Raw genomic sequence first — 12,111 nt, 5'->3', positions numbered from 1 at the left:
ATTAATCTAGGTAGTCTTGTCTGGGGTTTTTTGTGTGTGTGTTTGCACGTACAAACTAGTAATATGTCATTCTACAAAAAAACCTCGGGATCCTGGAATACTTGTAGCATTGGAGTGCTGAAGTCACGCTCAGTGTAAGTACACTTGAGCTGAGGGGCTCACATTAGTGATAAGTTAGTTAGTGCTGCGTCTCTCGAAGCAGCAGGGGATAACACAGCTTTCCCTATTTGTGTTTGGAGCTCTTAAAGGAAAAGGGCAGGATGCTTTATGAAATAAGGGGAAATAGTTTTGGTTTTGGTTTCCTGTGGTGGTGATGGATTCTTGGGAGCAGAGTCTGAAGATCCCGGTTTAGAATCTGAGTGTGTTTTTCATGATGTTCTGCACAAAAACTGGGGGGGAAAAAAAGTATAATCTATTGACCAGAATGTTTATGAGGCAGTGCACACACACAAAAAAAAAGAAGAAAAAAAAAAAAGCTGTGGAATTTGAGGCTAGGAGAGGGTGGGGCTGGTGGGGCTTGCACTTGTTTTTAAAAGAGAAAAAAGAAATGTAGACGTTTTCTTAGAGCAGCAGCGTCCGATTGGCAAACCCTGGTCTGAATCCCTCCCGGGAGATGCTTCCAGCCAGTCTGCTGCCTTTTCTCAGGAGGAGCCAGGGAATAGTTATCTGAGCAGGGATGGGTGCCTGAGCAGCCAAACCCGCCCGTGCTGTACCTGCCAGGGGCAGCCACAGCATCCCGGCTCTGCTGGTGGGGCCAGAGGGGAGCGCAGCCTACGCCCGCTCCAGCCCCAACCTGGGCGGGAGGGAAGGACTCGGCACAGGGAGTTTGGGGATTCATTTATGCTGTGGGGAGAGCTGGAGGGGATGTTCCAAGACCCAGCTTTAGCTTCTGTGGGGACTAAACTTGATCTACCCTGAAAAGTATGTAAAACAAAACAAAAAAAACCCAAACAAAACCCCCCAAAACCCAAACAAAAAAGCCAGTGCTACTTTGTTAGTGCCCGAGACCCCAAAAAATGAAGTGAGATTATAAACAAATGAAATATGTTACTATAGGTCACCAACATAGGCTATAAACATCTACATGGAAGAACATAAACTGTACAAAAAGGCAGCATGCCTGGTTTTCTGTTATATAGCATTGCAGGGTTCTTGTAAGGATACTTGAATGCTGAAACAGCCTGGGAACTTGGCTTCCCTTGCGGCAGATTGATGTTCTTTGGACGGGTTTTCAGCCATGGAGTGATTTTGTCCTGATGTTCTGTGTGTGGTGGAGAGATGTGTCGGGAGGGGGGAGGGCCAGAAAAAGATACGTGGAATGAAAATGAACTTGAGGGAAGGAAAAAGAGCAGCTTTGCAGTGGGGCTGGGAGTAGTAATACTAGAATGCATAATGGGCAGCTAAAGATGCAAGGGTTTTTTGTCTCGAGACTCTCACTGGATCTCTGATATGGTTATATAGCCACTTGTGCTCATTGAATAAATGTTTAGAAGTTATTCATGGTTTTAGATATTATGGACTGATGTTAATCTTCAATAATTCACTATGTTAGATGTACCTGATCTCTATAATACAACACCGGAATATTCTTACACATTCTGGTTTATATTTACAAGCAATACTAACTTAGATGTGAATACTTACCGTGCTGTCTAGAAAGTCGTATTAAAAATCATTTCCCTTCTATTACTTCATACATGAATCCTGCACTGTACACCGATGATAAATATAAAAATCTAACTCTATTATCTGTTTTTAATGCCAATATTAAAACTTATTTTTGCACTTTTGCCTCCTAGTTTTTGGGCATGAACATGGTGAGAAATAAAAAGAAATTTAGTCTACTGAGAAGAGCACCTTGCTATTCTAAAAAAATAATTTGCTCTGTGTTTGAGCCAAGCCATCCCATGACTTCCCAAGGCATTTCAGGTTTCCCACTTGGCAGCTCTGGCTTCTTGTCAGGGTCTCTAATCTAGCAAGATGGAAGCTGCATCTAATTGTATCTCCTCTTTCCTCCCAGAAGCTGCTCTCCCAAAGGGCAAAGGCATTGGAGAAATCCAGGGAGGACTCTTGCTCTCTTGTAGCATGTTTTTTGATTCAAAGCAGCATCAGCTTCACTGCCGCTCTGCAGTGAAGAGAGAGCTTGGATAACACTGCAAAGCAAAAACACTGCAAAGCAAAATGTGAGGTAGAACAAGCTGATTTAAAAATGGCATGCTCAGTAGCAATAAAAAAGGAAAATCAAATGGGGGAGTCTGGGCCACCTCCCCAAGTTGACCAAACTCCAGTGCTCTTCTTCATGGTGGTGTTTATTAGATCTGCTGTCCCAGTGTACAGTTCTTCTAGGCTTTCCCTCAATTTGTAGTAATGCCCTACCAAAAAATTCACCCAAACCCCCAAAAACCCAGAAAACTGAGGGAAGAAAAGAACAGAAAGGTTCAGATCTTAACTTTGTTATCAAAATAGTGCTTTTCATACTCTTTAAGTAAGTCAGCAGTTTCTTTAACAATTTTGTCTGTTTCTTTTTTCTTATTTCTTTTTCATTTTCTTAAAACTTTGTGAATGAGATTTAAGCCAATAAAGCAAAAAAGTCCATGTGCACAAAATTCTTTCATCATTGGACTAACCCCTGCTTTGAGTAATGCATGCATACCAAAATAATAATAAAGAGACGTTTATAACTTGGGGGGCAAGGTGATCGCAAGCACGCACTCTTATACCTAGATTTGGTGCAGAGAGGAAGGCAATAAGGGCCTCCCAGGAGCAGGAAGAAAGGCTGGCAAAAGAAATAAAAATGGATACGGCAGGAAAGCATATCTGTGGTTGCCTCCTGTATGATGTGTATTGACCTAGTAAATGGAGATGTCTGCAAAGGAGCTGCTATGCTATAAATATGCTTGTGCTAATATTATTAAAGCTTTCAGGCGGTTCAGTTTTGTCCATGTGGCTTCCCAGGGAGATGCCAAAGAGGTGGCCCCTGGCCACAGCTTGTCCGAGCAGCACGTGCCTACCTGTGCTGTAATTGCTTAATAAGATGTAGGCTGGGGTTTTCCCTGGCTGGATTGTGAAATATACGCAGCTGCCTAAATAGGTGCTTGGCGAGATTTTTAAATCTTCCTAAATCTGTTGAAGTCTTTATGAGCAAGACATTTGAATGCTGTTGAAGATCAGAGATAGCTCAGTGCTTAGAAGTTGTGAAAAGTCCATTCCTTGTCCTCTTTGCCCTCCTTTGTATCTTTAGGAAAATAAAAATACTTCCAGAGTTGTTGATATCCAGTAGGGGCTTAACAGCCCTGAGCTTCCTTGAACATACCAGTCTTGCTGGTTAAAGGAAGAAAAAATGGAGAGGAAAGAAGAGAAAATAGGAAGTGACTGGCTGATTAATAAACTAAACTAATGCAAATACTGGGAGTAGGAAAGCCACTTAAAAGCAGATGATGATCCCTTGCCAATCCCTAAGATCCAACCTCACTAAGCTGCTGTTCAGATGATACCCTGAAGCAGTTCCTGGTAGGGACCTGGCCCTTGTTCCAGCAGAGAGGGTAGCGACATGAAAGAGATGTGGTTTAACCAGGCTGCGACTTTATTATCTTACCATCTTCTAGAGCTATCTGGCAGTCACTTGTAGAGCGCAGGTTGCAATTTCTCCCTTAATTGCTCCCACCTGCTGGAAGACTGCGCTCCCTGCCCCTACACAGATGGCCCCAGCCTGCCGCAGAGACCCGCTACCTTCCTCTTCTGAAGCTTAATCCTCGTATGGGTTCAAGGGACAGGGAAAGGGTGGTGTTTTCTCATGAAACCAGCCATGGCAAGCTGTAGCTTTGTGTCCCAGGGAGGGCCATCCTGCTGCCTCCTCTTACGGAAGAGGTGGGGCAGAGCACCAGAGCTCCATGAGCGTGTGCCCTCCTGCTGCCAGGGACCTTTGATCTGTTAGGACAGGCAAAGAGCTGCCGCCTTTCTCCTTCTACTGCATACCTTCCTGCACTTTGAAGCTTCAGGTCATTGCATTTCCTTAAACCCCACTAGGTTCAGGAGGAAAGGTGTGAGAAATAGAGGTGTGATGGCTGGTGGTAGTGGTAGTGCTACTGGAAGACTATGAGACAATGTGAGAGAATAGAAAGGGTTTCCTTCTTTATTGTCGTGGTTTAACCCCAACCGGCAACTAAGCCCCACACAGCTGCTTGGTCACTCGCCCCCGGTGGGATGGGGGAGAGAATCAGAAGAGTAAAAGTGAGAAAACTCGTGGGTTGAGATAAAGACAGTTTAATAGGTAAAGCAAAAGCCGCGCACGCAAGCAAAGCAAAACAAGGAATTCATTCACTACTTCCCATGGGCAGGCAGATGTTCAGCCATCTCCAGGAAAGCAGGCCTCCATCACGCCTAACCGTTACTTGGGAAGACAAACGCCATCACGCCGAACGTCCCCAAGCAGCGGCCCCCCCGGCCAGCTTTCCCCCAGTTTCTGTACTGAGCATGGCATCATATGGTATGGAATATCCCTTTGGCCAGTTGGGATCAGCTGTCCTGGCTGTGTCCCCTCCCAGCTTCTTGTGCACCCCCAGCCTTCTCAGTCGGTAGAGCATGGGAAACTGAAAAGTCTTTGATTTAGTGTAAGCACTACTTAGCAACAACTAAAACATCGGTGTGTTATCAACATTATTCTCATACTAAATCCAAAACACAGCACTGTACCAGCTACTAGGAAGAAAATTAACTCTATCCCAGCCGAAACCACGACTTTTATAAAAATAAAATCTTTATCTATGCACATAGACATAGATAATAATGAAAATGTCTATTTATCTGTTTATGTTTCAGGTTATGGTTTTGTAGATTTTGACAGTCCAGCAGCAGCACAGAAAGCAGTAGCATCTCTCAAAGCAAATGGCGTGCAGGCGCAGATGGCAAAGGTAAGAGCAACCGTGTTATTACAGGAATATCTGAGCTGTTGGGTTAAATTTCCAAGAGTTTGTTCTACTCGGGTTTTTCTTAAGCTTTTGGATTGATTATTCCAATGTTTTTTTCATCCTTCGTCTCCAGTGCCTTATTCATCCTGTGGTTTGTCTGTGCTTTTGAGACCTGTGTCTCATGCGATGGATTCTGCTCTGATAGTGTCTCTCTGCCCCGCTCTCTGGAGAGGGTTGTAAGATGGAGAGCGCTGGAGTGGCAGAGCGGTTGGAAATGCCATTGTGCCGACTGCAGTGTGAAAGAGTTGCCTTTTCTTTGCCTCAGAGTTGTCTTCATTTGGTTCCTTTGCCTTGGAATTGTTATTCTTTTCTGATGTGCCTGGTCACTTCTCTGAGGGAGTGATTGACTGAACATAAGGAAAGTTTGTTTGATCTGCCTCGGTTTGGCTTCTCCTGTCTTTTTATGTTGAGGATGTAAATGGAAGTGTAGCAGGTTACTGAAAGAATAGTTGCTGGAGGTTGTCTGGAGGTGACTGGCGTCTGTTGTTCAGAGAGGCTGCAGGAGCCATGCTGTAGATCTCGTAGCAAGCGCAGTGAGCTTAGATACTCTGGTCCTGGAATTGTCCTTTGTCCCCAAGGAAGGGGGCTGACAGGGAGACGGGGGTTATAGTAAATGACCGTCATGTGCTCTGGCTGTTGCCTTTCTGAAGGCATAATCATGTGTCTTTGGGCTCTAGACTGTGTCAGCCAGCAAAAATAGCTGTTGCTTTGTACTTTAAAAATGCCTTGCCCTAGAATCACAAAAAGCCCTTAATATTGCTTGATTCAGTCTCTGCAGAAATGATGCCGGCCTAGAATCTCAAACAGTAAAAGCAAACAGGTAATTACAAAAACAGAGGCAAATCAACTAATAAACAATTAGTTTAATCTGAAGATTCCCATTTAAAGGAATGCTGGTGATTTAAACCTTTGTTTTTCAACAATATCATATTAAAAACATTTTTTTTTAAAACGAAAAAAAAAATCCTTGGTGGTAAATTAGGTTCTTTTGCCTTCTACTGAATTACACTCATTGTGCCTTAAAGTAATTGGATGTATCCATGTATTTCTGTTTAATAGTGCCCCACAATGCAAGCTATGCTGTTTTATTGGCTCTTAGTTTTTATTGACATGTGGCGATAGAAAATACTTGCTTCAAATAGGTAAAAGATGGCAAGCTGAAGAATGTGAACACCTACTAAGGACTGTGCTATATTATTTCTCAGATATACTGCATCTTCTTGTTAAAATACAGGCAATTTGACGCATTAGTCAAGCTGTGAAAAAGAAACCAAAGACAGGAGATATGTTTTGTCCTACTGGCTGATATCAAATAGCCATTTCTGGAGAGGAGTAAATCTCTAACTACATAAATCTGTAAAGCTGTAGATTTAAAAATAGAGATTTAAAGATAGGATTGAAAGATAAATCTATATTTGGTATTCTCATGATTCAGAACAATGAACAATTTAAGCACTTGCATGCGTGGAAATAGCAAAACAGAAGGTTAAAAACTGTGTTTTGGATTGTCCAATCTTTTGGGGGCTAAAAGCAAAATCTGATGCTTGCAGAGTGGGAAGGGCTGTACCAAAACCACTGAGGTTTGTTTTCTGGAGGATCTGTGGCAGGAGTAGTTTTTTGCCTTGCATGATTTTGAGGTGGCTGGTGTGTACACATTTGTTTGCATAAGGCTGACTGTATTTTTATTATTTAGCCGTGGTGCCTGGAATCCCAGATAGGTTCTTTTTAGTGCGTTTGATAGTTCAAGATAAATATACAACTGACTTTTCCTATCTCTGAAAAAAATAAAACTATTTAGAAAAATGGGGATTCAAAGGAAATTGAGACGATTCCACACAAAGTACCTCATACTGCTGAGAAGGCAGGAGCCTGGGAAAGCAAATCTATCTGGAGAAACATGTTAGTTCTTGCACATGTTGGAAGCCAAGTTGCATAACAGGACTGAAAGACGTTACCTGCCAGTGTCTGAATTAACAGTGAGGGGTCATAAGAGGTTTGAAGAAAGAGGGCAAGAGAATAATTTAGCCTCTGCTTCTGTAAGTTTATCCAGAGCAGTTTTGTTTCAAGAACTGCTTTAATTAATGGTGAATGGTGGCTGCTGTCAAGTGAAATCAAAGAAAAAAGAGTAAGTGTGAAGAAATTACCTAAACCTTTTGCATGCCATACCTTTAAAAAAATACGGTCAGTATCCTGTATCTTTTGTTCTGCATTGCAAAGCAGTGAAACTGCCCCGCGTAGACGCCCGGGAGAAGACTGTAACCTGTGTTCAGTGAATGTAAAAAATCTGAGTCCAGTCGTGGATGCTTTTGAATAAAGGTGAAAGAGGCGTTGACCAGCTTTTGCTGTGTGCTGGCCTTCTCCAGTAGCGAGAGAAAGTATGCTGAAGTGTTGGTATAGTCTGTGATGTTTTCCTGGAGAGAAATCTTGCTCGGAAAGAGAAGTTCTTTCTCAGTTTTAACACAATATAATTTTTCTCATAGAAATCCAGGAATCTTCTTTGAAAAACAAAAAGCAGAACTGAACCCCCACCCATTTTGGCTCACAGAAGTATCTTGTGGATACTTGAGAAAAATATATTCATTTTATCGATGCTTAAATACAGCCACCTCCCTCATTTTTATAGCATTTGGACACCTTTTTGGCTGATTTTGTTTCAGAGTGCTGCCTCTGGAAGAAGGTTAAACTCTGGTGGATCAGTGCTCCAAGTCCCATCACTGTTGGAAAACTTGTTCTGTCAAGGCTAATACACCCGTAACCCTACGCAGGGAAAAACATCATTAAACATGCTTGAATCTCTCTTCTTGTTCTCTTGGATGCTGTTCAGCCTGGTGTAAAGTAGTCAGGAGAGGATTCGGCTGAGGGAGAGGAGCAGCAGTATTATGCCTGCAGAGGTAGTGGTGGCAGCTGGGAGGTGAGGTCTCATGGGCCCATGGACGGCTGCCTGCTTGGTGGGACAAGGACCCTCACAGCCTCCCACCCACGTGAGATCTGCGTGAGGCTCTTGTACGTGCGTGTGTTGTCACCTTGCCTCTTTAGCATTTCCCTCACACAGGTACCAAAAGCAGAAGTTTTGACTACTGCCACTGTCCTGTGTCCAATGAAATACATCTTTGTCGTCCATCATTTTCAAAAGTGCTTATTAACAATTTCATTTATTCAGAAGAATTAATGCTATGGAGCTGCTGAGTGATGGTTTCTCAGCTGGCCTGGCTTATTTTACCATGTGCTTCCTGCTTGCCTTTGGAAATAACTCAGACTTGCAGATTTGTTTGTATGTATGTAGTGCCTGCTTGTCCAGGCTCGTAGAGTCCAGGTGGTTTTTTGTTTTTGTTTTCCTACTAAAAACAGCACAGCTGATATGCCACTGGATAATCTCACAGGAATTATTGATTTGTTTGTCTCTTTGTGCTAGGGACTACACAAACACGATACAGAAAAGACAATGCTTATGTGCATGGTTCATACATCAGTTTGGGTTTTTCCATCTGCTCCTTGCCTGCATTTTCTAGAAAAATGTTATAGACAGAACATGGAAAATTAATAAGGAGAGTCTTAGTAATATGGGAGTTGGCTCAGACAAGTAGGCAAGGAAGATAGTGCACATGAAAAACTTATCAATGTTCTAATAAAATCTGTAGCCACATCTATTCTTGGGATTTGCAAGTCCTTCACCCAGAATTACATATTCATGAGGACACTTCTTAATCTGCTTTATATGTAAGCTTTTAATGACGCCGAGGAGTCTAAATCACCTGAAGAATTAATAGAAGTCTGTTGTCTAAATAAATTTGAGCGTCTGAACTTCTGTCAGCTTGAAGTTGGTGGACGGTGCAATCAGTTTATACCTTCACGGACATTTTGGGGTACTCTCTACCATCTTTTATTTCCAGTTCTAGTCTGCTGTAAGATTATGTAAAGTGGAAGTTCACGCAAACGTAGGTTCTTGCAGAGAGTATATGATAGCTTCTTTAGTATCTAGCAGGCCATCAAGAGTGTTGAAACAAACACATTCACCAAGAAGGTGTTTTCAATCCTGCTGTTATTCCAAGTGCATTTATATGGATTAAAAAATGTATTTGATGATGTGTGTCTTCTCTGGGTTTTCCTTTTGTATGTATAATGCATTTAGACATTGTCAGCACCTGTGTGAGAAATGTGGACATTGAAGAAATATTTAATTACCATTGGCAGTTGTCTAAGTCCAAGGAACATCTCTTGACTACTCTGCTGCAGTAATTGCCATGCAGAGGGCACACTGAAGGAGCTGGTTCTGAAAAAGGACTGTGCCAATAGGCTGTGATCTGTTTTGCTCGACAAGGGAATTACAGAATGTGATTTTGCTTCTTGTGTGACATTTTTCTCATCTCTGTCATGCAGAAGCTTAAATACAGGGAGTAATCACCATCTAGGTGAAACATAAAAGGGAGCTGTTTCCCACAGAACAGAGCCAAGCGTAAGAGCTTCTGAAGAGGTACAGAGGTACTGGTTGCTCTATAGTTAAATAGACAGTTTTTCTCCAAGGACCAAGGAAAAGGAAATCCCACAGAAGAATCTTCTTTCTTTTCCAGGCTTTTGCGTAGGTTTCAGGAATTGCTCTGGTATGAGTCAGCTGACCAAATAAGTCCATTCTGCCTGCTCATTTTTCAGCTTCATTTTCTCTTCTTTTTAAATGACTTCCCTTTTTTCTCTGTCATATACCAATACTCTAAAGGGCTGTTCCTTAAAATGGAAACTGCAGAAAATGGAAAGACTCTCCAGTGAAAGCCCTTATTCCTAATTTTTTTTTAATCTAGATTTTAAATGGAAAATTTTAATTCTCTGTATTTTGCAGTTTAAAAGTTCATGAAAATATTTAATAAAAATGCTATCCTTACAAAATATGAAATACGGCCTACACACTGAGCATCTGATACACTGAATCCCACAAGTGGTTTCTTAATTCTAATTTCTAATGATTGAAATGTCTGCAGATTTTAGCTAACCAAACTTCAGGATACTGGTTGTTTGCATTTTTTGGACAATATTTGTGGATAACAGCCTTATTGACTGAGTTAAATTTCCTTCTGATACCAAACCAAGACGCTAGGATTTTGAGAGTTCAATTTTGAAATTGTCAGGCTTCGTTTTAATCCTGTTCTTTAATTATCTGATTTCCACCACCACCCCCAGCAAACTGTTCTATGAAGTCAAATATTTGTATTGGCTCTTTAAAATGATTTTCTTGATTTGCTGCTAGAACAGGAGTTGGTGACTCTGGGAACCCCGGCGTGCTCAGCACCATAGGAGAGGCTGAGAACTGGGCTGTGCTGATGCTGGCCACCTTCCGCGTTGTTTCCGAACAAATTGCACAGCCAGGCGTGGGCTGCTGCTTCACCAGTTGTCAGAGACATTTGGCACAACTGTGTGTATGTGTGTGGAGCACTCTGCAGTGAACACTCCTCTTATCTTCCTAAAATGTTAACTGTCTCTCCCTGTGTTTATGCACGGTACATGCTGACTGACCAATGCTGACCTGAATCGATAACGATCCTGGGTTAAATGGCAATGAAAAATTATAGCTGGGAGGAAGTGAAAGGTGGTTCGGTTTAGATCTGTAAATTATGGGTGCCAGTGTCTCTCTCCTTTGATGTCTTTTACCAATTCAACCATACCAAAGGAGTCCTGCAGAAGCAATAACCACAAGCCCAACAGTTTCATATAGTGCTGCTTATCAAAGCCATGCCCTCCTCATCCTCTCCTGCCTGTTTACCTGTGTTGTTTTGCATAAACTGTCTTTCACTCTTATAATGGGGAATTGTAGTTTCCCAGCTGGAGCTGGCCCTTAAATGCAGGTTTTGTAAATACAGGATGTTTTTTCATTCTTTAAAGGATAGTGATTGATGAAGTAAAGGCATTGAAGAGATGCTAAATTATTTCTTTGTATCAGGTTTTATCACAAAATATCTTAGGAAGATACGCCTTTCTAAACCTGGAAGTTTTTTTACCAGATGAAACACTCTCAATTCAGGATTCAAATCACAGATGTGCCATAGCAAAGTGCTAACTTTAAATCTCAGATGATCTGCAGTAGCAGATGATTGTGTCTTATGAGCTTTCTAGACAATCAAGACTAAAGCAGTGAGCAGCTTTGTAAGAAACAGCTAATGTGATGGATTGGGGTGATAGTGAAGATACATGACCCTAATGGAAGGACTTCATAGCCTCATCTAGCCTGGAAAATTTCACGCTTCTACCTGAGAACTATATGGTAGCCAATGTGAAATGAGCTTATGATCCTGTTCCTGCTTTTAGATGCACGTTCACAAGCCAACATAGAATGCATTAGCTGGAGCCATTCTTGAAAGAAGAACATCAGGTAATCCTGGGGATATTAAAATCCAACTGTCTTTTCAGACTTGCATGTATTACTCCTAAAAACATGTAGGTCAGTATGAAAGGGAGTGTGCATCGGCAGTGCTTGTACCACACCTGCCAAATTTATACACAAAAATTTCTTTGGGCGTTTTCAGAAGTGCTTAACTTAGCATAATTCTACTCTCTAGAAGTGAATGGGACTTTACTGTTGATTAATGGAGAGGAATTAGGTCAGTGCTATGTTCCTTTGTTCCCAAAAATCTTAGCTCAGCACCTTTCTTAACCACTAAGTTAGCTTAGAAAATCTTACGGCACATACAATCATGTTTATTCTCTAGCTATCACCTCAAATAGACCTTGCCATGGTATTTTACTTCCCTTTTCAAGCACTGCTTTAGTTTCTAGATTGACTTGATTTTTTTCATACTGTAACTTCATCTAAGATTAAAACATTCCTCTGCCTTTGAAAATTGCAATGTAAATAATCAGTAAATATATCTACCTCCATGCTACTAATGCCCTGCACCACAGAACAGATGCTGATAAGTGAAAGATGTAGCCAACTTTTAGGCTGGAGAATAATGGAATTACTGGGTTCTTTTCAGGTTATGAACTTCAGCCAAACAAGAATTGGCCTTTTTTCATAAATACACATTGTTCTTGACTTTCCTCTGACTTGGAACACATTTGAATTGGTAATAATACAGCTGAAATCCACAGAGCTTTGGCAATTTAAGCTGGAGAGAAGAATGGGGCTCCCTATCTTTAGCACTCACATAGCTATACATCT

At 41.6% G+C, this 12,111-nt stretch overlaps 1 protein-coding gene across 5 annotated transcripts in view; it reads left to right on the top strand.

Annotated features, from left to right (window-relative positions):
- Positions 1–12,111, top strand: part of RBMS3 (RNA binding motif single stranded interacting protein 3) — a 453,407-nt gene that overhangs the window by 185,509 nt on the left and 255,787 nt on the right. For all 5 annotated transcript variants that reach the window (XM_076331139.1, XM_076331137.1, XM_076331140.1 and 2 more), the window contains exon 4: positions 4,819–4,910. In XM_076331139.1, the coding sequence (XP_076187254.1) occupies positions 4,819–4,910 (92 nt within the window). The remainder of the gene's footprint in view (positions 1–4,818; positions 4,911–12,111) is intronic.

This window comes from Aptenodytes patagonicus, chromosome 2 (assembly GCF_965638725.1).
Source record: "Aptenodytes patagonicus chromosome 2, bAptPat1.pri.cur, whole genome shotgun sequence".
In the NCBI taxonomy this organism is placed as follows: Eukaryota; Metazoa; Chordata; class Aves; order Sphenisciformes; family Spheniscidae; genus Aptenodytes; species Aptenodytes patagonicus.
Note: the sequence above shows the minus strand (reverse complement) of the source record. Positions and strands in the feature narration are given on the sequence as shown.